Raw genomic sequence first — 24,370 nt, forward strand, 5'->3', positions numbered from 1 at the left:
GGTGAATCAGCCATAACTGTGGAAGAAGTCTGTGAGAGAGAGGAGGTGTGTGTTGTGTTCATGCTGAAACACGATCATCGTTTCATGGGTTCAAACAAGATTTACAATAGATTCAATGAAAAGACACACTAGGTTTCAATTACAGGTTTCTTTTCAGGGCCAGCCAAGGTGTTGTAACAAGAATGAGCGCCAAAATCACATCTCTAAGTGCTTAAATTTTGCCTTAAGGTTTCAAGTCTTATATAGTGACCAGAAAGTTTTCTTTCATTAGTGGACATTGTTAAAAGGTTTTGATTAATAGACAGTGTACAAAGGCTTTAATTTGTATACAGTTTTAAAAGGCTTTAATTTGTACACAGTGTATAACAATTTTCATTTGAATGGCATGTCAAAAGACTTCAGTTCTTACACAGTGTACAAAGCTCCCATTTAAATAGTATCTACAGGCTTTAATTTTACTAGACATTCAGAAAATCCAAAAGCTTTTGTTCTTATACAGTGTGCAAAAGCTTTCATTTACATACACTTCCCTATAAATGTAACTTAATGATATGGCAATCTACGATCCCCGGCGACCAATTTTGGCAAATTGGCCCAAGATTCTACTGCTGGCCCACCAGTAGCCATGACAACAGCACCATGCCAGATGCGGTGATGAGGCTCGTCTTATGGCTCGCTGCGCTTGAAATCACTATTAAGAAAAAGATATAAAATAATAAGCCTCTAATAATTGTGCAAAAATTACTTTGTGTTTTTTATATAGCTTACGTATGCCGTTGACAAAAATGGATGAGGTGTCCACGTTGAAGGCTGTGATGTCGGAAGCGGCGTTGATCAAAACGTTAGCAATGGCATTATTGCTGGGCACCAGGCTGGAGTCGAATCTCAAGTCCATGGAGTTGACAATAGAGCCATTACTGCAGAGCAAATCCTCACTCATAAATACTCAGCCAGAAATACACCTCTATTTTATTTATTTATTTATAATACCTGAATGACGTGACTGTCAGGTCGTTGAATGAAGAAAATGTGACATTGTAGAGTGGTTCAAGCTGTGGAGAAAGCGTCACAATGTAGTATCAGCTTTGTTTATCGTATAGTTGGAATGCAGAGAATCAAGTATTGCAATGAGTCAAATGCTGTGACTCAAGCATTCTGACAACTGTCAACATTAGCAAAAAATGAAACAGTTTGAGCTTGCCCCTAAATTAGCGTGAACGCTTTATTTCCCAGAATTGCTCCAACCTAACACTTTCGCGAACTCCATAACGTTTTGTAAGCCAAAAACAATTAGGGAAGGTGCTTTACTCTGATCCTGTTGTGAATCTCAAAACATTTTTCCAAGGGCCTCACCGTCATCTTGATGAGTCCCGCTCGACTGATAAACGCAGCAGATGACTGATTGAGCAAGTCGCTCGTGAACACTTCGCCGACAGACGTAAACCTCAAAGTCCGAGTGGTGAGTGATGTGGTGCTCGTTACGGGATTCTTGGTGGCCGTCGTAGCTGGAGCCGCAGTGGCGTTGGGTTTTGCTGTCGTTGAATTTTTGTGCGGAGAGTCTGGCACAACAATCGGGAGAAGCTTGGTTCATTCTTGTACTCAAAACAAATTTACTACAACAAAAATTACTAGAACAAAAATTCTTGCTACTCCCTAATAAACCTCCACTGATGGCACAAAAATTACAAAAATGTCTTGAACATCACGACAGCGGACAATGGCCAAACTGTTGATGACGGTAGAACTCACCAATGACTTCAATGCTCTCGACGACAAGGCTGATGTTGAAGGTGTTGTTGGGCTGACCAAGAGTTTCCTCTAAAGTAGCAACGACATCCTTGTCCGCGGGAGTGGAAGATGTGTTCTTGAACATCAGTCCAACTTCCACTTGCGTGTTTTCCATTCGCGTCAACACCACAGCACGGCTGTGTGGAAAGACCCAAAATATGTTCTCATTTGAATACAGCCTCATACATTCTCAATTCTCAAAACAAGTGTACAAACTTACAAAATTCGAATAACAAAGGTACGGATAAAGAAAATGCCAAATCTTGCCCTGTAGATGGCGTCACACTGTAACAGAGAAAAAGGTGACAAATCAGAAGCCATAAAAAAATTAGAAGCCAGAAAAAAAGCATAGTGAGAATGACAACTGGACCCACCGAATTCACAACCCTCCTTTCAAGGGCTATGTATTGTGAACTGCTGACGTTGTTGAATTCTTCCACAAACGGCTCCTCCAAAGTTGCTGACAGCACAACAACCGGTGGTGAAGATGTGGGGACTACTGCTGGGGTTGTTGGATTTGGAGCAGTCGGCCCCTGAGTGATTGTTGGCCCTTTAGTTGTTGTAGGGACATTGGTAGGAGTTGGTCCTATATTGATGGTTGGCCCTATAGTTGTAGGGACATGGCTGGGGGTTGGCTCTTGAGTGATGGTTGGCCCTTTCGTTGTAGGGACATGGGTGGGGGTTGGCACTTGAGTGATGGTTGGCCCTTTAATTGTAGGGACATGGGTGGGGGTTGGCTGTTGAGTGATTGTTGGCCCTTTAGTTGTAGGGACATGAATGGGGGTTGGCTCTTGAGTGATGGTTGGCCCTTTAGTTGTAGGGACATGGGTGGGGGTTGCCTCTTGAGTGATGGTTGGCCCTTGAGTTGTAGGGACATGGCTGGGGGTTGGCTCTTGAGTGATGGTTGGCCCTTGAGTTGTAGGGACATGGGTGGGGGTTGGCTCTTGAGTGATGGTTGGCCCTTTAGTTGTAGGGACATGGGTGGGGGTTGGCTCTTGAGTGATTTTTGGCCCTTTAGTTGTAGGGACATGAATGGGGGTTGGCTCTTGAGTGATGGTTGGCCCTTTAGTTGTAGGGACATCGGTGGGGGTTGGCTCTTGAGTGATGGTTGGCCCTTTCGTTGTAGGGACATGGGTGGGGGTTGGCTTTTGAGTGATGGTTGGCCCTTCAGTTGTAGGGACATCGGTGAGTGTTGGCTCTTGAGTGATGGTTGGCCCTTTCGTTGTAGGGACATGGGTGGGGGTTGGCTCTTGAGTGATGGTTGGCCCTTTAGTTGTAGGGACATGTGTGGTGGTCTGCCCTTTTGTGGGAGTTGGTCCTTGAGTTGTAGGCAAATGGGCAGTAGTTGGCACATCAGTAGGGGGTTGCTCGTGAGTGATCATTGGCCCTTGAGTTGTAAAGATGTGAGTGGTGGTTGGATTATCAATTGTAGGAACATGGGTGATAGTTGGCCCATGAGTGAGGGTTGGCCCTTCAGTGGTGGGCACATGGGTGCCTATTGGCCCATGTGTGGGTGATGGTCCATCAGTTGTAGTATTTTCCAATGCGTCAGCTGTTGAAATGAAAACAATTGACGACAACAACAACAAATTTTTATGGATGCTACTTGATGAGACAGACGTCCTAACTTACTAATGACTGCAATTGAGTCTGGAGCAAATGTGAGTGGAAAGGTATTATTGGTACTATTCACAGCTTGTACCAATTTCTCAACAACCACCTCAGCTTCTGGGATCTCATCAGTCGGTACTGAATTGTTGAACTCCAGGTCCAATTCAACTTTTGTGTTTCCCTGTTGTGGACTAAAAATAGGATCTCAGATGATGCATTTACATTGGAGAACAAGTTAAAATTGCCACATGCTTGTATTTCAAATATTACCTAAATCCATTAACAATGGTGCGGATGAAAATGGTTCCAAATTCTTGCAAGAGGATCGAATCACACTGTAAGAAGAATGAGTTGACTTAAGTAATGTAAGAAAATAGTTGCATTAGCTCAATATCTCATGAAGTAGTCTATTCATCCATCCATTTTCACATGCACTTCCAAATGTGGGCAACAGGGCCAGCACGCCTATGCATATAAGTATGGACTTCCAAGTATTCGGCTCAACTGACAGGGGAGGCCTTTGACTATTCACTTCATAAAGATACAAAACACACAAGAAATCAGCTAAGACAGAGTCCAACAAAAACCTGCCTGAAACGGTTATAACTTAAATCTTTACGCACCGTTGATATCACTTGTGTTTCAAGTTCTTTGTATTGTTCACTGCTGCGATTTTCAAATTCATTCACAAAAGGTTCTTCCAGAGTGCCTTCAATAGACACTACTCGCGAGATAACTGAGATGACTGCAGTTGTCTGTTGAGTTGTTGATTCATCTGTAGTTGCTGTTAATTGATTCATTGTTGATCCATCAATAGTAGTTGTTGGTTTGTCAACAGTAGGTGTTAATTTGTCAATATCAGTAGAAGTTGATTGGTCAATTGTTGATCTGTCAGTTTCAATTGTTGACCCTGGAACAGCTGTTGTTTCATCAATACTTGCTGTTGATTTGTCAATAGTTGTTCTGTCAATAATTGTTATTTCACCAATAGTAGTTGATTTGTCCACTGTTTTTTTGTCAACTGCAATTGTTGAGCCAATAGTTGTTGTTGAGTCATCAGAAGAACTTGTTGATTCATCAATCGTAGGCAATGCATCAACTAATGATGTTGATTCTTCACCGGTATTTGTTGATTTAGCAATAGTCGTTGTTATTCTTCCAGTTGCTGCTGTTGTTAATTGGACAACATTTGTTGTTGATTTGTTAATAGTTGTGGATTTGTCACTAGGAGTTGTTGATTCTTCAGTGGTTACTGTTGATTCTTCAAAAGAAGTTGTGGATATGTCAATAGTAGTCATTAATTCAACAACAGTTGCTGTTGATTTGTCAATAGTAGTTGTTGATTCATCAGTAATTGCTTTTGATTTGTCAGTAGTTGATACGTCAATTGTTGTTGATTGGTTAACAGCTTCTAGTTGAGGAGTAGTTGATTTGTCAATCGTCATTGATTTGTCAATTGTTGTTGAGCTGTAAAGTTTGATTGTTGATACAACCGCTGTTGATTCGTCATTACTTGTTGTTTTGTCAATAGTTGGGGATTTGTTCATCGTTGTTGATTCGTCAATAGTAGTTGATTTGTCAGTAGTTGTTGATCTGTCATCTACAATTGTTGAGCCAACAACAACCGTTGATTCATCAAAAGGACTTGCTACATTGACAGAAACTGTTGCTGCATCAACAAATGTTGTTGATACGTCAACATTAATTGTTGATTTGTCAAAAGTAGTTGTTAATTCATCAAGAACAATAGTTGATCTGTCAACAGCAATTGTTGATGCATCAATAGTCGCCGTTGATTTATTAATAGTTGTGGATTTGTCAATAGCAGGGGTTGATTCATCAATATTAGTTGTTCTAGCAGTTGTTGATCTGTCTATATCAATTGTTGATGCATCAACAAGCGGTATTGATTTGCCAATAGTAGCTGTTGATTCACCAATAGTCAATGTTGATTCCTTAATAGTAGTTGATTTGTCAGTAGTTATTGATCTGTCAAGTTCAATTGTTGTTCCAGCGGTTGATGCATCTATAGTAGATGATTTGTCAAAAGTTGTAGACTCATCAAAAATCATTGTTGAGTCAATAGTTGCTGTTGACTTGTTAATAGTTCTTACAGTGGTTGATGATCCATCAACGGCTGTTGATGCATGAACAAGAGCTGTTGATTTGTCAACAATAGTTGTGAGTTTATCAATAGTGGTTATTTTGTCAGTAGTGGCTGTTGATTTGTCAAAAGTAGTTGTTGATTCCTCAGTAGTAGTTGATACATCTGTAGTAGTTAATCTGTCAAATTCAAATGTTGATCCAACACCAGTTGTTGATGTATCAGTAGATTTGTCAAAAGTTGTTGACTCATCAAAAATAATTGTTGAGCCACCAATAGCTGTTGATTCGCCAATAGTTGTTATTGGTTTGTTAATAATTATGTCAGTAGTTGCTAATCCATCAACAGCTGTTGATCCGTCAAAAACACTTGCTGATTCATCAAGAGTAGTTGATTCATATAGAATAGTTGTTGACAAATCAACAGCCGTTGTTGATGCATCAACAAGAGGTGTGGTTTTGTCAACAGTGGTCGTGGATTTATCAATAGCAGTTGTTGATTCATTTATAGTTGCCATTGAGTTGTCAAAAGTAGTTGTTGATTCATCATTCGTACTTGATCCATCAACAGCAGTTGAAGATTTGTCGACAACAATTGTAGGCAGTGTTGTTAGGCCAATGGTAGCAGAAGAAGATTCATCAACAGTAATTGTTGACTCCTCAGTCATTGCTGTTGATTTGTCGCGAGTTGTTGATCTGTCAATAGTATTTGTCAGTTTGTCAGTAGTTGCCGATTCGTCCATAGTTGCTGTCGAGTTATTAATTGTTACGTCAAAAGTTGTTGATCCGGCAACAGCTGTTGATTGATCAAAAAAACTTATTGATTCATCAACAGTAGTTGATTCGTCAACAGTAGTTGTGGAAATACCAATAGTAGTTGTTAATTTGTCATTAGTTGCTCTTGGTTCCTCAATAGCTGTTGATTTGTCAATGATAGTTGTTGATTCAACAAAAATAGTTGCTTTTTCAATAGGTGTTGTTGATCTATTAACATCAATTGTTGATACAACAACAGCTGTTGGTCTGTCAATAGTATTTGTACTTATGGATTTATCAATAGTTGTTGCTCCATCAACATCTGTTGGAGATACGTCAATAGTTGCTGTTGAGTCATCAATAGTTGTTGATTTGTTAGCAGTTGAGCTCTTGGCTGTTGTAACAAGGTTTGTTAGTTCATTAGTTGACAGTCCATGAGTTGTTGGTATAGGTTCGTTTGTTGCTGAAGATCCCTGAGGTGTTGTTTCTGTAGCTAAATTGAAAAGAAAAGGGTAGATTTCTTCATAACCAATTAAACATTAATGCTAAGAGAATAAAATGTGAAATCTTGACTTACAAATGAATATAATTGAGTCTGGGTCAAAAGTGAGGGCGAAACTGGTGTTGGGACTATTCACAGCTTGTACCAATGTGTCTACAACCACATTAGCTTCTGGGATTTGATCAGTATTGTTGAACTCCAGTTCCACTTCTACTTCAGTGTTTTCCATTTGTTGACTTAAATGGAAAAAGTCAGAAATTAATATAAAATCTTTTTCATGAAACTGAAGCAAACAGTTCATATATTTCCAATATTACCTAAATCCAAGAACTATGGTGCGGATGAAAATAGTCCCAAATGCTTGGAAGAAGATAAAGTCACACTGGAAGAAGAATCAAAGTTTATAACAAATAAGCAACAGTTGATGTTTATTTTTGACAAAAGAGAATTGTTTCATTTGCTCAGTAGCACTCCTCCAAGAATAACCAATTTAATGTGGCACATGGGATGAATTGCCAAAATTATTCTCGGTGCTATGTAAGCTGTCAAGGGCTAAATGCCCCCAGTTCTTTTTCCCAAGGTAAAACGGTCAATGGTGAAAAGCAGACGAAGAGTAATTCAAAAGACTAACAGACTCAACCGTACAGACCAACTGCTCCCTGCTCAAACATTGAACAACTAAAACCCCAGCGTGATATAAGACCTTGGGGTCTGATCCCCACACAGAATCTCCAGCCTGGTCCAACTGTGTGGAACCCCCTGGCTAGACCTGTACCTCTCTTTAAGGAGTTTTCCCAACTCCAATCCAATCCAACTTTATTATAAAGCACCTAAAAACACTACAAGGCCAAAAGTACCATTTAACCTGAGAGTACCTAAGTATCCCCCAGGTAAACCGAGAAGTGGGGCTGGAGACAGATAATTCACTATTATCTATGTATGTCTGCTGAGGCCATGACATGGACACACATATGTTAGGAAAATGGTTTGATGGAGAAACGGATGGATGGCTGGATGAATGAAGGGATGGAAGGCTAAATGGAAGTTTGAGTGGCTGGATGAATAAGCTACCATAAAAAAGTAACTTCTATACTCACCATAGATACCACTTGTGTTTCAAGTTGTTGATATTGTTCACTGCTGCGATTGTTCAATGCTTCAACATAAGGTTCCAACAGAGTGGCTTTAAGAGACACGACTAGTGGGGCAACTGGGACGGCAGTCGTCGCCCCTTGTGTCGTCGCCGACGGCGAGTCATTGGCGGACGTCGTTGAGCCGAGGGACGACGTTGGTTCTTGGGTGGTCGTCGATACGTTTGCTGTATTTCGGAAGTCATAGATCAGTATTCACTTGGAAAAATGCACCCTTCTGTCTGTCTGACAAAGACAAATCAGTCGAGAAAATGGCTCTCCAAGTTAGAAATTAGCCAGGCAAGCGGAAGTCAGTCGCGGAACAAACCAGGCCCCGCTACCGAGTCCTGAGGAACACCGTGAGTCACGGAAGTGGATCTGAATGCGGATCTGAATCATTTGGTTACTTACAACTGACTGCAATCGAGTCTGGATCCAGAGCGAGGTTGAAGGTGTTGTTGGGACTCGTCACGGCTTCCACCAATACTTCTACGACCGCATCGGGTTCCGGTATGGCTTCGGCCGGTACCGAATTGTTGAACCGCAGCTCCACGTCGACTTGCGTGTTTCCCATCTGTGGCCTTGAATGTCCAAATTGGTACGTTTCAATTGCGCAACATGTACGTACGTGCTCTATGGTCTATCTGATCTTTGGAGTCTTACCGAAATCCAATGACAAAAGTGCCAAAGAAAATGGAGCCAAACTCTTGGAAGAAGATGAAGTCACACTGTAGAAGGAATCCATTTTTAGAACACCACAGGATCTTCTTTCGTGAGTACAGAGTAAATGGGGACAGCGAGATGTTGCTTGTACGCACGCACCATTGATACCACTTGTGCTTCGAGTTGCTGGAATTGTTGGCTGCTGCGATTGTTCAGTTCTTCCACAAAAGGCTCCAACAAAATGGCTTCGACAAACACAGCTGGTGGGGCAACTGGGACGGCAGTCGTCGCCCCTTGTGTCGTCGCCGACGGCGAGTCATTGGCGGACGTCGTTGAGCCGAGGGACGACGTTGGTTCTTGGGTGGTCGTCGATACGTTTGCTGTATTTCGGAAGTCATAGATCAGTATTCACTTGGAAAAATGCACCCTTCTGTCTGTCTGACAAAGACAAATCAGTCGAGAAAATGGCTCTCCAAGTTAGAAATTAGCCAGGCAAGCGGAAGTCAGTCGCGGAACAAACCAGGCCCCGCTACCGAGTCCTGAGGAACACCGTGAGTCACGGAAGTGGATCTGAATGCGGATCTGAATCATTTGGTTACTTACAACTGACTGCAATCGAGTCTGGATCCAGAGCGAGGTTGAAGGTGTTGTTGGGACTCGTCACGGCTTCCACCAATACTTCTACGACCGCATCGGGTTCCGGTATGGCTTCGGCCGGTACCGAATTGTTGAACCGCAGCTCCACGTCGACTTGCGTGTTTCCCATCTGTGGCCTTGAATGTCCAAATTGGTACGTTTCAATTGCGCAACATGTACGTACGTGCTCTATGGTCTATCTGATCTTTGGAGTCTTACCGAAATCCAATGACAAAAGTGCCAAAGAAAATGGAGCCAAACTCTTGGAAGAAGATGAAGTCACACTGTAGAAGGAATCCATTTTTAGAACACCACAGGATCTTCTTTCGTGAGTACAGAGTAAATGGGGACAGCGAGATGTTGCTTGTACGCACGCACCATTGATACCACTTGTGCTTCGAGTTGCTGGAATTGTTGGCTGCTGCGATTGTTCAGTTCTTCCACAAAAGGCTCCAACAAAATGGCTTCGACAAACACAGCTGGTGGGGCAACTGGGACGGCAGTCGTCGCCCCTTGTGTCGTCGCCGACGGCGAGTCATTGGCGGACGTCGTTGAGCCGAGGGACGACGTTGGTTCTTGGGTGGTCGTCGATACGTTTGCTGTATTTCGGAAGTCATAGATCAGTATTCACTTGGAAAAATGCACCCTTCTGTCTGTCTGACAAAGACAAATCAGTCGAGAAAATGGCTCTCCAAGTTAGAAATTAGCCAGGCAAGCGGAAGTCAGTCGCGGAACAAACCAGGCCCCGCTACCGAGTCCTGAGGAACACCGTGAGTCACGGAAGTGGATCTGAATGCGGATCTGAATCATTTGGTTACTTACAACTGACTGCAATCGAGTCTGGATCCAGAGCGAGGTTGAAGGTGTTGTTGGGACTCGTCACGGCTTCCACCAATACTTCTACGACCGCATCGGGTTCCGGTATGGCTTCGGCCGGTACCGAATTGTTGAACCGCAGCTCCACGTCGACTTGCGTGTTTCCCATCTGTGGCCTTGAATGTCCAAATTGGTACGTTTCAATTGCGCAACATGTACGTACGTGCTCTATGGTCTATCTGATCTTTGGAGTCTTACCGAAATCCAATGACAAAAGTGCCAAAGAAAATGGAGCCAAACTCTTGGAAGAAGATGAAGTCACACTGTAGAAGGAATCCATTTTTAGAACACCACAGGATCTTCTTTCGTGAGTACAGAGTAAATGGGGACAGCGAGATGTTGCTTGTACGCACGCACCATTGATACCACTTGTGCTTCGAGTTGCTGGAATTGTTGGCTGCTGCGATTGTTCAGTTCTTCCACAAAAGGCTCCAACAAAATGGCTTCGACAAACACAGCTGGTGGGGCAACTGGGACGGCAGTCGTCGCCCCTTGTGTCGTCGCCGACGGCGAGTCATTGGCGGACGTCGTTGAGCCGAGGGACGACGTTGGTTCTTGGGTGGTCGTCGATACGTTTGCTGTATTTCGGAAGTCATAGATCAGTATTCACTTGGAAAAATGCACCCTTCTGTCTGTCTGACAAAGACAAATCAGTCGAGAAAATGGCTCTCCAAGTTAGAAATTAGCCAGGCAAGCGGAAGTCAGTCGCGGAACAAACCAGGCCCCGCTACCGAGTCCTGAGGAACACCGTGAGTCACGGAAGTGGATCTGAATGCGGATCTGAATCATTTGGTTACTTACAACTGACTGCAATCGAGTCTGGATCCAGAGCGAGGTTGAAGGTGTTGTTGGGACTCGTCACGGCTTCCACCAATACTTCTACGACCGCATCGGGTTCCGGTATGGCTTCGGCCGGTACCGAATTGTTGAACCGCAGCTCCACGTCGACTTGCGTGTTTCCCATCTGTGGCCTTGAATGTCCAAATTGGTACGTTTCAATTGCGCAACATGTACGTACGTGCTCTATGGTCTATCTGATCTTTGGAGTCTTACCGAAATCCAATGACAAAAGTGCCAAAGAAAATGGAGCCAAACTCTTGGAAGAAGATGAAGTCACACTGTAGAAGGAATCCATTTTTAGAACACCACAGGATCTTCTTTCGTGAGTACAGAGTAAATGGGGACAGCGAGATGTTGCTTGTACGCACGCACCATTGATACCACTTGTGCTTCGAGTTGCTGGAATTGTTGGCTGCTGCGATTGTTCAGTTCTTCCACAAAAGGCTCCAACAAAATGGCTTCGACAAACACAGCTGGTGGGGCAACTGGGACGGCAGTCGTCGCCCCTTGTGTCGTCGCCGACGGCGAGTCATTGGCGGACGTCGTTGAGCCGAGGGACGACGTTGGTTCTTGGGTGGTCGTCGATACGTTTGCTGTATTTCGGAAGTCATAGATCAGTATTCACTTGGAAAAATGCACCCTTCTGTCTGTCTGACAAAGACAAATCAGTCGAGAAAATGGCTCTCCAAGTTAGAAATTAGCCAGGCAAGCGGAAGTCAGTCGCGGAACAAACCAGGCCCCGCTACCGAGTCCTGAGGAACACCGTGAGTCACGGAAGTGGATCTGAATGCGGATCTGAATCATTTGGTTACTTACAACTGACTGCAATCGAGTCTGGATCCAGAGCGAGGTTGAAGGTGTTGTTGGGACTCGTCACGGCTTCCACCAATACTTCTACGACCGCATCGGGTTCCGGTATGGCTTCGGCCGGTACCGAATTGTTGAACCGCAGCTCCACGTCGACTTGCGTGTTTCCCATCTGTGGCCTTGAATGTCCAAATTGGTACGTTTCAATTGCGCAACATGTACGTACGTGCTCTATGGTCTATCTGATCTTTGGAGTCTTACCGAAATCCAATGACAAAAGTGCCAAAGAAAATGGAGCCAAACTCTTGGAAGAAGATGAAGTCACACTGTAGAAGGAATCCATTTTTAGAACACCACAGGATCTTCTTTCGTGAGTACAGAGTAAATGGGGACAGCGAGATGTTGCTTGTACGCACGCACCATTGATACCACTTGTGCTTCGAGTTGCTGGAATTGTTGGCTGCTGCGATTGTTCAGTTCTTCCACAAAAGGCTCCAACAAAATGGCTTCGACAAACACAGCTGGTGGGGCAACTGGGACGGCAGTCGTCGCCCCTTGTGTCGTCGCCGACGGCGAGTCATTGGCGGACGTCGTTGAGCCGAGGGACGACGTTGGTTCTTGGGTGGTCGTCGATACGTTTGCTGTATTTCGGAAGTCATAGATCAGTATTCACTTGGAAAAATGCACCCTTCTGTCTGTCTGACAAAGACAAATCAGTCGAGAAAATGGCTCTCCAAGTTAGAAATTAGCCAGGCAAGCGGAAGTCAGTCGCGGAACAAACCAGGCCCCGCTACCGAGTCCTGAGGAACACCGTGAGTCACGGAAGTGGATCTGAATGCGGATCTGAATCATTTGGTTACTTACAACTGACTGCAATCGAGTCTGGATCCAGAGCGAGGTTGAAGGTGTTGTTGGGACTCGTCACGGCTTCCACCAATACTTCTACGACCGCATCGGGTTCCGGTATGGCTTCGGCCGGTACCGAATTGTTGAACCGCAGCTCCACGTCGACTTGCGTGTTTCCCATCTGTGGCCTTGAATGTCCAAATTGGTACGTTTCAATTGCGCAACATGTACGTACGTGCTCTATGGTCTATCTGATCTTTGGAGTCTTACCGAAATCCAATGACAAAAGTGCCAAAGAAAATGGAGCCAAACTCTTGGAAGAAGATGAAGTCACACTGTAGAAGGAATCCATTTTTAGAACACCACAGGATCTTCTTTCGTGAGTACAGAGTAAATGGGGACAGCGAGATGTTGCTTGTACGCACGCACCATTGATACCACTTGTGCTTCGAGTTGCTGGAATTGTTGGCTGCTGCGATTGTTCAGTTCTTCCACAAAAGGCTCCAACAAAATGGCTTCGACAAACACAGCTGGTGGGGCAACTGGGACGGCAGTCGTCGCCCCTTGTGTCGTCGCCGACGGCGAGTCATTGGCGGACGTCGTTGAGCCGAGGGACGACGTTGGTTCTTGGGTGGTCGTCGATACGTTTGCTGTATTTCGGAAGTCATAGATCAGTATTCACTTGGAAAAATGCACCCTTCTGTCTGTCTGACAAAGACAAATCAGTCGAGAAAATGGCTCTCCAAGTTAGAAATTAGCCAGGCAAGCGGAAGTCAGTCGCGGAACAAACCAGGCCCCGCTACCGAGTCCTGAGGAACACCGTGAGTCACGGAAGTGGATCTGAATGCGGATCTGAATCATTTGGTTACTTACAACTGACTGCAATCGAGTCTGGATCCAGAGCGAGGTTGAAGGTGTTGTTGGGACTCGTCACGGCTTCCACCAATACTTCTACGACCGCATCGGGTTCCGGTATGGCTTCGGCCGGTACCGAATTGTTGAACCGCAGCTCCACGTCGACTTGCGTGTTTCCCATCTGTGGCCTTGAATGTCCAAATTGGTACGTTTCAATTGCGCAACATGTACGTACGTGCTCTATGGTCTATCTGATCTTTGGAGTCTTACCGAAATCCAATGACAAAAGTGCCAAAGAAAATGGAGCCAAACTCTTGGAAGAAGATGAAGTCACACTGTAGAAGGAATCCATTTTTAGAACACCACAGGATCTTCTTTCGTGAGTACAGAGTAAATGGGGACAGCGAGATGTTGCTTGTACGCACGCACCATTGATACCACTTGTGCTTCGAGTTGCTGGAATTGTTGGCTGCTGCGATTGTTCAGTTCTTCCACAAAAGGCTCCAACAAAATGGCTTCGACAAACACAGCTGGTGGGGCAACTGGGACGGCAGTCGTCGCCCCTTGTGTCGTCGCCGACGGCGAGTCATTGGCGGACGTCGTTGAGCCGAGGGACGACGTTGGTTCTTGGGTGGTCGTCGATACGTTTGCTGTATTTCGGAAGTCATAGATCAGTATTCACTTGGAAAAATGCACCCTTCTGTCTGTCTGACAAAGACAAATCAGTCGAGAAAATGGCTCTCCAAGTTAGAAATTAGCCAGGCAAGCGGAAGTCAGTCGCGGAACAAACCAGGCCCCGCTACCGAGTCCTGAGGAACACCGTGAGTCACGGAAGTGGATCTGAATGCGGATCTGAATCATTTGGTTACTTACAACTGACTGCAATCGAGTCTGGATCCAGAGCGAGGTTGAAGGTGTTGTTGGGACTCGTCACGGCTTCCACCAATACTTCTACGACCGCATCGGGTTCCGGTATGGCTTCGGCCGGTACCGAATTGTTGAACCGCAGCTCCACGTCGACTTGCGTGTTTCCCATCTGTGGCCTTGAATGTCCAAATTGGTACGTTTCAATTGCGCAACATGTACGTACGTGCTCTATGGTCTATCTGATCTTTGGAGTCTTACCGAAATCCAATGACAAAAGTGCCAAAGAAAATGGAGCCAAACTCTTGGAAGAAGATGAAGTCACACTGTAGAAGGAATCCATTTTTAGAACACCACAGGATCTTCTTTCGTGAGTACAGAGTAAATGGGGACAGCGAGATGTTGCTTGTACGCACGCACCATTGATACCACTTGTGCTTCGAGTTGCTGGAATTGTTGGCTGCTGCGATTGTTCAGTTCTTCCACAAAAGGCTCCAACAAAATGGCTTCGACAAACACAGCTGGTGGGGCAACTGGGACGGCAGTCGTCGCCCCTTGTGTCGTCGCCGACGGCGAGTCATTGGCGGACGTCGTTGAGCCGAGGGACGACGTTGGTTCTTGGGTGGTCGTCGATACGTTTGCTGTATTTCGGAAGTCATAGATCAGTATTCACTTGGAAAAATGCACCCTTCTGTCTGTCTGACAAAGACAAATCAGTCGAGAAAATGGCTCTCCAAGTTAGAAATTAGCCAGGCAAGCGGAAGTCAGTCGCGGAACAAACCAGGCCCCGCTACCGAGTCCTGAGGAACACCGTGAGTCACGGAAGTGGATCTGAATGCGGATCTGAATCATTTGGTTACTTACAACTGACTGCAATCGAGTCTGGATCCAGAGCGAGGTTGAAGGTGTTGTTGGGACTCGTCACGGCTTCCACCAATACTTCTACGACCGCATCGGGTTCCGGTATGGCTTCGGCCGGTACCGAATTGTTGAACCGCAGCTCCACGTCGACTTGCGTGTTTCCCATCTGTGGCCTTGAATGTCCAAATTGGTACGTTTCAATTGCGCAACATGTACGTACGTGCTCTATGGTCTATCTGATCTTTGGAGTCTTACCGAAATCCAATGACAAAAGTGCCAAAGAAAATGGAGCCAAACTCTTGGAAGAAGATGAAGTCACACTGTAGAAGGAATCCATTTTTAGAACACCACAGGATCTTCTTTCGTGAGTACAGAGTAAATGGGGACAGCGAGATGTTGCTTGTACGCACGCACCATTGATACCACTTGTGCTTCGAGTTGCTGGAATTGTTGGCTGCTGCGATTGTTCAGTTCTTCCACAAAAGGCTCCAACAAAATGGCTTCGACAAACACAGCTGGTGGGGCAACTGGGACGGCAGTCGTCGCCCCTTGTGTCGTCGCCGACGGCGAGTCATTGGCGGACGTCGTTGAGCCGAGGGACGACGTTGGTTCTTGGGTGGTCGTCGATACGTTTGCTGTATTTCGGAAGTCATAGATCAGTATTCACTTGGAAAAATGCACCCTTCTGTCTGTCTGACAAAGACAAATCAGTCGAGAAAATGGCTCTCCAAGTTAGAAATTAGCCAGGCAAGCGGAAGTCAGTCGCGGAACAAACCAGGCCCCGCTACCGAGTCCTGAGGAACACCGTGAGTCACGGAAGTGGATCTGAATGCGGATCTGAATCATTTGGTTACTTACAACTGACTGCAATCGAGTCTGGATCCAGAGCGAGGTTGAAGGTGTTGTTGGGACTCGTCACGGCTTCCACCAATACTTCTACGACCGCATCGGGTTCCGGTATGGCTTCGGCCGGTACCGAATTGTTGAACCGCAGCTCCACGTCGACTTGCGTGTTTCCCATCTGTGGCCTTGAATGTCCAAATTGGTACGTTTCAATTGCGCAACATGTACGTACGTGCTCTATGGTCTATCTGATCTTTGGAGTCTTACCGAAATCCAATGACAAAAGTGCCAAAGAAAATGGAGCCAAACTCTTGGAAGAAGATGAAGTCACACTGTAGAAGGAATCCATTTTTAGAACACCACAGGATCTTCTTTCGTGAGTACAGAGTAAATGGGGACAGCGAGATGTTGCTTGTACGCACGCACCATTGATACCACTTGTGCTTCGAGTTGCTGGAATTGTTGGCTGCTGCGATTGTTCAGTTCTTCCACAAAAGGCTCCAACAAAATGGCTTCGACAAACACAGCTGGTGGGGCAACTGGGACGGCAGTCGTCGCCCCTTGTGTCGTCGCCGACGGCGAGTCATTGGCGGACGTCGTTGAGCCGAGGGACGACGTTGGTTCTTGGGTGGTCGTCGATACGTTTGCTGTATTTCGGAAGTCATAGATCAGTATTCACTTGGAAAAATGCACCCTTCTGTCTGTCTGACAAAGACAAATCAGTCGAGAAAATGGCTCTCCAAGTTAGAAATTAGCCAGGCAAGCGGAAGTCAGTCGCGGAACAAACCAGGCCCCGCTACCGAGTCCTGAGGAACACCGTGAGTCACGGAAGTGGATCTGAATGCGGATCTGAATCATTTGGTTACTTACAACTGACTGCAATCGAGTCTGGATCCAGAGCGAGGTTGAAGGTGTTGTTGGGACTCGTCACGGCTTCCACCAATACTTCTACGACCGCATCGGGTTCCGGTATGGCTTCGGCCGGTACCGAATTGTTGAACCGCAGCTCCACGTCGACTTGCGTGTTTCCCATCTGTGGCCTTGAATGTCCAAATTGGTACGTTTCAATTGCGCAACATGTACGTACGTGCTCTATGGTCTATCTGATCTTTGGAGTCTTACCGAAATCCAATGACAAAAGTGCCAAAGAAAATGGAGCCAAACTCTTGGAAGAAGATGAAGTCACACTGTAGAAGGAATCCATTTTTAGAACACCACAGGATCTTCTTTCGTGAGTACAGAGTAAATGGGGACAGCGAGATGTTGCTTGTACGCACGCACCATTGATACCACTTGTGCTTCGAGTTGCTGGAATTGTTGGCTGCTGCGATTGTTCAGTTCTTCCACAAAAGGCTCCAACAAAATGGCTTCGACAAACACAGCTGGTGGGGCAACTGGGACGGCAGTCGTCGCCCCTTGTGTCGTCGCCGACGGCGAGTCATTGGCGGACGTCGTTGAGCCGAGGGACGACGTTGGTTCTTGGGTGGTCGTCGATACGTTTGCTGTATTTCGGAAGTCATAGATCAGTATTCACTTGGAAAAATGCACCCTTCTGTCTGTCTGACAAAGACAAATCAGTCGAGAAAATGGCTCTCCAAGTTAGAAATTAGCCAGGCAAGCGGAAGTCAGTCGCGGAACAAACCAGGCCCCGCTACCGAGTCCTGAGGAACACCGTGAGTCACGGAAGTGGATCTGAATGCGGATCTGAATCATTTGGTTACTTACAACTGACTGCAATCGAGTCTGGATCCAGAGCGAGGTTGAAGGTGTTGTTGGGACTCGTCACGGCTTCCACCAATACTTCTACGACCGCATCGGGTTCCGGTATGGCTTCGGCCGGTACCGAATTGTTGAACCGCAGCTCCACGTCGACTTGCGTGTTTCCCATCTGTGGCCTTGAATGTCCAAATTGGTACGTTTCAATTGCGCAACATGTACGTACGTGCTCTATGGTCTATCTGATCTTTGGAGTCTTACCGAAATCCAATGACAAAAGTGCCAAAGAAAATGGAGCCAAACTCTTGGAAGAAGATGAAGTCACACTGTAGAAGGAATCCATTTTTAGAACACCACAGGATCTTCTTTCGTGAGTACAGAGTAAATGGGGACAGCGAGATGTTGCTTGTACGCACGCACCATTGATACCACTTGTGCTTCGAGTTGCTGGAATTGTTGGCTGCTGCGATTGTTCAGTTCTTCCACAAAAGGCTCCAACAAAATGGCTTCGACAAACACAGCTGGTGGGGCAACTGGGACGGCAGTCGTCGCCCCTTGTGTCGTCGCCGACGGCGAGTCATTGGCGGACGTCGTTGAGCCGAGGGACGACGTTGGTTCTTGGGTGGTCGTCGATACGTTTGCTGTATTTCGGAAGTCATAGATCAGTATTCACTTGGAAAAATGCACCCTTCTGTCTGTCTGACAAAGACAAATCAGTCGAGAAAATGGCTCTCCAAGTTAGAAATTAGCCAGGCAAGCGGAAGTCAGTCGCGGAACAAACCAGGCCCCGCTACCGAGTCCTGAGGAACACCGTGAGTCACGGAAGTGGATCTGAATGCGGATCTGAATCATTTGGTTACTTACAACTGACTGCAATCGAGTCTGGATCCAGAGCGAGGTTGAAGGTGTTGTTGGGACTCGTCACGGCTTCCACCAATACTTCTACGACCGCATCGGGTTCCGGTATGGCTTCGGCCGGTACCGAATTGTTGAACCGCAGCTCCACGTCGACTTGCGTGTTTCCCATCTGTGGCCTTGAATGTCCAAATTGGTACGTTTCAATTGCGCAACATGTACGTACGTGCTCTATGGTCTATCTGATCTTTGGAGTCTTACCGAAATCCAATGACAAAAGTGCCAAAGAAAATGGAGCCAAACTCTTGGAAGAAGATGAAGTCACACTGTAGAAGGAATCCATTTTTAGAACACCACAGGATCTTCTTTCGTGAGTACAGAGTAAATGGGGACAGCGAGATGTTGCTTGTACGCACGCACCATTGATACCACTTGTGCTTCGAGTTGCTGGAATTGTTGGCTGCTGCGATTGTTCAGTTCTTCCACAAAAGGCTCCAACAAAATGGCTTCGACAAACACAGCTGGTGGGGCAACTGGGACGGCAGTCGTCGCCCCTTGTGTCGTCGCCGACGGCGAGTCATTGGCGGACGTCGTTGAGCCGAGGGACGACGTTGGTTCTTGGGTGGTCGTCGATACGTTTGCTGTATTTCGGAAGTCATAGATCAGTATTCACTTGGAAAAATGCACCCTTCTGTCTGTCTGACAAAGACAAATCAGTCGAGAAAATGGCTCTCCAAGTTAGAAATTAGCCAGGCAAGCGGAAGTCAGTCGCGGAACAAACCAGGCCCCGCTACCGAGTCCTGAGGAACACCGTGAGTCACGGAAGTGGATCTGAATGCGGATCTGAATCATTTGGTTACTTACAACTGACTGCAATCGAGTCTGGATCCAGAGCGAGGTTGAAGGTGTTGTTGGGACTCGTCACGGCTTCCACCAATACTTCTACGACCGCATCGGGTTCCGGTATGGCTTCGGCCGGTACCGAATTGTTGAACCGCAGCTCCACGTCGACTTGCGTGTTTCCCATCTGTGGCCTTGAATGTCCAAATTGGTACGTTTCAATTGCGCAACATGTACGTACGTGCTCTATGGTCTATCTGATCTTTGGAGTCTTACCGAAATCCAATGACAAAAGTGCCAAAGAAAATGGAGCCAAACTCTTGGAAGAAGATGAAGTCACACTGTAGAAGGAATCCATTTTTAGAACACCACAGGATCTTCTTTCGTGAGTACAGAGTAAATGGGGACAGCGAGATGTTGCTTGTACGCACGCACCATTGATACCACTTGTGCTTCGAGTTGCTGGAATTGTTGGCTGCTGCGATTGTTCAGTTCTTCCACAAAAGGCTCCAACAAAATGGCTTCGACAAACACAGCTGGTGGGGCAACTGGGACGGCAGTCGTCGCCCCTTGTGTCGTCGCCGACGGCGAGTCATTGGCGGACGTCGTTGAGCCGAGGGACGACGTTGGTTCTTGGGTGGTCGTCGATACGTTTGCTGTATTTCGGAAGTCATAGATCAGTATTCACTTGGAAAAATGCACCCTTCTGTCTGTCTGACAAAGACAAATCAGTCGAGAAAATGGCTCTCCAAGTTAGAAATTAGCCAGGCAAGCGGAAGTCAGTCGCGGAACAAACCAGGCCCCGCTACCGAGTCCTGAGGAACACCGTGAGTCACGGAAGTGGATCTGAATGCGGATCTGAATCATTTGGTTACTTACAACTGACTGCAATCGAGTCTGGATCCAGAGCGAGGTTGAAGGTGTTGTTGGGACTCGTCACGGCTTCCACCAATACTTCTACGACCGCATCGGGTTCCGGTATGGCTTCGGCCGGTACCGAATTGTTGAACCGCAGCTCCACGTCGACTTGCGTGTTTCCCATCTGTGGCCTTGAATGTCCAAATTGGTACGTTTCAATTGCGCAACATGTACGTACGTGCTCTATGGTCTATCTGATCTTTGGAGTCTTACCGAAATCCAATGACAAAAGTGCCAAAGAAAATGGAGCCAAACTCTTGGAAGAAGATGAAGTCACACTGTAGAAGGAATCCATTTTTAGAACACCACAGGATCTTCTTTCGTGAGTACAGAGTAAATGGGGACAGCGAGATGTTGCTTGTACGCACGCACCATTGATACCACTTGTGCTTCGAGTTGCTGGAATTGTTGGCTGCTGCGATTGTTCAGTTCTTCCACAAAAGGCTCCAACAAAATGGCTTCGACAAACACAGCTGGTGGGGCAACTGGGACGGCAGTCGTCGCCCCTTGTGTCGTCGCCGACGGCGAGTCATTGGCGGACGTCGTTGAGCCGAGGGACGACGTTGGTTCTTGGGTGGTCGTCGATACGTTTGCTGTATTTCGGAAGTCATAGATCAGTATTCACTTGGAAAAATGCACCCTTCTGTCTGTCTGACAAAGACAAATCAGTCGAGAAAATGGCTCTCCAAGTTAGAAATTAGCCAGGCAAGCGGAAGTCAGTCGCGGAACAAACCAGGCCCCGCTACCGAGTCCTGAGGAACACCGTGAGTCACGGAAGTGGATCTGAATGCGGATCTGAATCATTTGGTTACTTACAACTGACTGCAATCGAGTCTGGATCCAGAGCGAGGTTGAAGGTGTTGTTGGGACTCGTCACGGCTTCCACCAATACTTCTACGACCGCATCGGGTTCCGGTATGGCTTCGGCCGGTACCGAATTGTTGAACCGCAGCTCCACGTCGACTTGCGTGTTTCCCATCTGTGGCCTTGAATGTCCAAATTGGTACGTTTCAATTGCGCAACATGTACGTACGTGCTCTATGGTCTATCTGATCTTTGGAGTCTTACCGAAATCCAATGACAAAAGTGCCAAAGAAAATGGAGCCAAACTCTTGGAAGAAGATGAAGTCACACTGTAGAAGGAATCCATTTTTAGAACACCACAGGATCTTCTTTCGTGAGTACAGAGTAAATGGGGACAGCGAGATGTTGCTTGTACGCACGCACCATTGATACCACTTGTGCTTCGAGTTGCTGGAATTGTTGGCTGCTGCGATTGTTCAGTTCTTCCACAAAAGGCTCCAACAAAATGGCTTCGACAAACACAGCTGGTGGGGCAACTGGGACGGCAGTCGTCGCCCCTTGTGTCGTCGCCGACGGCGAGTCATTGGCGGACGTCGTTGAGCCGAGGGACGACGTTGGTTCTTGGGTGGTCGTCGATACGTTTGCTGTATTTCGGAAGTCATAGATCATAGTTGTTACTTTTTATTCTAGTGAGGACTAAGAATACATGAAAGAATTTAATAGGAATACATGAAATAATTGAAAAAAAATATTGCTTACAAATTACTGCAATTGATTCTGGAGCGACAGTGAACTTGAAAGGGTTGCTGGTACTGTTCACAACATATACCAATTTATTTACAACTTCGTCATCTGGTGGGATTTGATCATTTGATGCATTGCAGAACTTGAGTGCCACTTCCACTTGTGTGTTTCCCATTTGAGGGCTAAAAATTGTAACAGAAATGTTGATTATTTGAAATGTTCACTTGATGGAATTATCTATAAAATTTTACCTGAATCCAATCAAGGTGGTGTTGATAAAATTAGTCCTAAATACTTTGGTGTAAATGAAGTCGCACTGTAAGAAGAATGAAAGTTTAGTCATTAAGAATTCATAAAAGGAGTTCATCATCAAATCGTACGCACCATTGCCACCACTTGTGCTTCAAGACGCTTGTATTGTTCACTGCTGCGATTATTCAACTCGTCCACAAAATATTCCTCCAGCGTCATCACAAGAGACACGTCGACAGTTGGTCCTATTTCAGTTTCAACATATCCGCCAACAGAAATGCCAAATGCCACTGTCCCTGTTTTGAAAGTCACAGTTATACTTCTGAAAACAAAACATTGGTTTGTCACCCAAGAGTTGAACGTTTTTTTTTTACACTCACCAAGAAGGACTGCGATAGTCCCGGCACCCATAGTGTCTCCTCCTTGTACCTGCTGAATTGTTTATAAGCAGATTTACTTCTAAACAGTAGCAAGCAGCAAGAATTAATTATTCCTTAAAATCAGATATTTATTTCAATCGAAAGATTTTTCTCTAATTTACAAATACATATTGTAATTTAAAGTCTCACCATATGATGAATATTCTCATTAAAACTTAAAATTTCCTCACAAAATTTCCAAGTGATATCAAAGAGTCAATAAAAGAAAATTCATTTCTAAAATTAGCACTGAAAAAAATCTTGACCACGAGATACACAAAAAATCTTAAACCAAGTCGTTTAAAAAAATTCTCAGTGTTCAAAAATCTTTCACACCCAAATTCTTGTTACAAATTTTAGTTAACAAAAAAGAAATTATAACTATCGTTGAATATTTTTTTATTCAATGTACATTTTTCTCAAATAACCTATAATCTACAAACAGTATACGTACATAAATTGTAAAAAAAAAGTACTCATTTTTTTGCTTTGAATAATATATTGAAACAAATACGTGATGTTTCCAATCAAATCAACAAATGTCCCATTCTTTCATGGAACATAAAATATTTAACAAATTCCAATGGTACATGCACACTAATTGGTTCTTCCACACTGAACAATTAAAAGCTCAATTTACCCCAATTGGAAGAAAGTCAGAAGAGTCCTTTTCGTAATGAATCCTGTAGAGATTGAAGATGCCACAAACCCCGTCGTCCTTTTGTGGTTCACCTTTTGGACATGGATCCTTTTATCAAGTTATGCGGTGGCCGTGAGACATCTTTCAGAAATGTCACTCTTAATCCACCAACAATATGCGGTCCTCAACTTGACAGCATTTTGGCTCGCTGCACTGTGGATTCCTCTCTACCTTTTGTTAGACAAAATAATTTAAAACAACTCCTTGAAATCACCTTTCAATCAAAATGCCATTTAGATGAGGAGTCTATTTGCTGACACAAGCTCATGCCAGAAAGAGGTTTGAACATGACACGTGACAACAATGAAAATATAACGAATGAACAGATTGCTTCTGAAAAAGAACTCTGGTTTGGACTTGCTGCATGGCAGTAAGACCTTACTGATTGGATACGTAATGATACTATTTGTATCGGTTGGTTAGAATCAAGTCAGAATTATTGCCAGAGAATTATTCGCATCGCTAATTTTAGATTTTGAAAAATCAACATCAACCTCTCTCTCCATACGTGTGTGTGTGTGTATGTATACACACACACACACATACATATGGCATGGTGACGCACTGGTTAGCACGTCCACCTCACAGTTCTGAGGGTACGGGTTCGATTCCACACCTCTGTGTGGAGTTTGCATGTTCTCCCCGTGCCTGCGTGGGTTTTTTACGGGCACTCCGGTTTCCTCCCACTTCCCAAAAACATGCACGGTGGGCTGATTGAGCAGTATGGAAAATGGATATTGTGACGTATCATAATTTCACTTCACATTCGCAGTCGATATAGCCGCACAGATTGTTTTGAAAACATTTAAGCTGGCGGATTGCGAATGAACCGGTGGAACTTGTAGCTACCAAAATAAACTGCGTCAAATAACAGAAGTGAAACCGCCTTTTTCAGCGTTATGCAAGATGGATTTATTTAAAATGAACCAATAATAATAGAATGGACACAGACCAATATATATCACAAGTTATTATTGTTTGAAGTTATTATTGGGCTGTGTCCATTCTGTGTCCATTGATTCATCTTACATAACGCTGAAAAAGGCGACGTTTCATTTCTGTCATTTGACGCAGTTTATTTTGTTAGCCACAAGTTACACCGGTTCACTCGCAATCCGCCAGCTTAAGCGTTTTCATAACA

At 45.2% G+C, this 24,370-nt stretch overlaps 1 protein-coding gene across 1 annotated transcript; it reads right to left on the reverse strand.

The window, feature by feature from the left end:
* Positions 1–316: 316 nt before the first annotated feature.
* LOC148403543 (uncharacterized) lies at positions 317–23,277 on the reverse strand. The gene is made up of 66 exons (XM_088375750.1): positions 23,170–23,277; positions 22,491–22,542; positions 22,243–22,406; positions 22,110–22,174; positions 21,874–22,040; positions 21,538–21,758; positions 21,379–21,443; positions 21,127–21,296; positions 20,683–20,903; positions 20,524–20,588; positions 20,272–20,441; positions 19,828–20,048; positions 19,669–19,733; positions 19,417–19,586; positions 18,973–19,193; positions 18,814–18,878; positions 18,562–18,731; positions 18,118–18,338; positions 17,959–18,023; positions 17,707–17,876; positions 17,263–17,483; positions 17,104–17,168; positions 16,852–17,021; positions 16,408–16,628; positions 16,249–16,313; positions 15,997–16,166; positions 15,553–15,773; positions 15,394–15,458; positions 15,142–15,311; positions 14,698–14,918; positions 14,539–14,603; positions 14,287–14,456; positions 13,843–14,063; positions 13,684–13,748; positions 13,432–13,601; positions 12,988–13,208; positions 12,829–12,893; positions 12,577–12,746; positions 12,133–12,353; positions 11,974–12,038; positions 11,722–11,891; positions 11,278–11,498; positions 11,119–11,183; positions 10,867–11,036; positions 10,423–10,643; positions 10,264–10,328; positions 10,012–10,181; positions 9,568–9,788; positions 9,409–9,473; positions 9,157–9,326; positions 8,713–8,933; positions 8,554–8,618; positions 8,302–8,471; positions 7,858–8,078; positions 7,078–7,142; positions 6,836–6,996; positions 4,023–6,751; positions 3,670–3,734; positions 3,421–3,590; positions 2,163–3,340; positions 2,009–2,073; positions 1,750–1,925; positions 1,354–1,559; positions 991–1,052; positions 769–917; positions 317–691 (listed from the first exon to the last, which is right to left on the reverse strand). The coding sequence occupies exons 2-66, from the start codon at positions 22,519–22,521 to the stop codon at positions 603–605; spliced, it is 13,059 nt and encodes a 4,352-aa protein (XP_088231876.1). The 5' UTR covers positions 22,522–22,542; positions 23,170–23,277; the 3' UTR covers positions 317–602.
* Positions 23,278–24,370: the final 1,093 nt, after the last annotated feature.

This window comes from Syngnathus floridae, chromosome 1 (genome assembly GCF_059516105.1).
Source record: "Syngnathus floridae isolate MCC-2025c chromosome 1, RoL_Sflo_1.0, whole genome shotgun sequence".
In the NCBI taxonomy this organism is placed as follows: domain Eukaryota; kingdom Metazoa; phylum Chordata; class Actinopteri; order Syngnathiformes; family Syngnathidae; genus Syngnathus; species Syngnathus floridae.

Bases quoted from the DNA above. Each gene is read 5' to 3' on its own strand.
- LOC148403543 (XM_088375750.1), bottom strand. From the start codon at position 22,521: ATGGGTGCCGGGACTATCGCAGTCCTTCTTG. The intron at 12,894-12,987 runs GTGCGTGCGTAC...TTCCTTCTACAG, and splicing joins AAGCACAAGTGGTATCAATG to TGTGACTTCATCTTCTTCCA. The intron at 3,341-3,420 runs GTAAGTTAGGAC...TCATTTCAACAG, and splicing joins AGACTCAATTGCAGTCATTA to CTGACGCATTGGAAAATACT.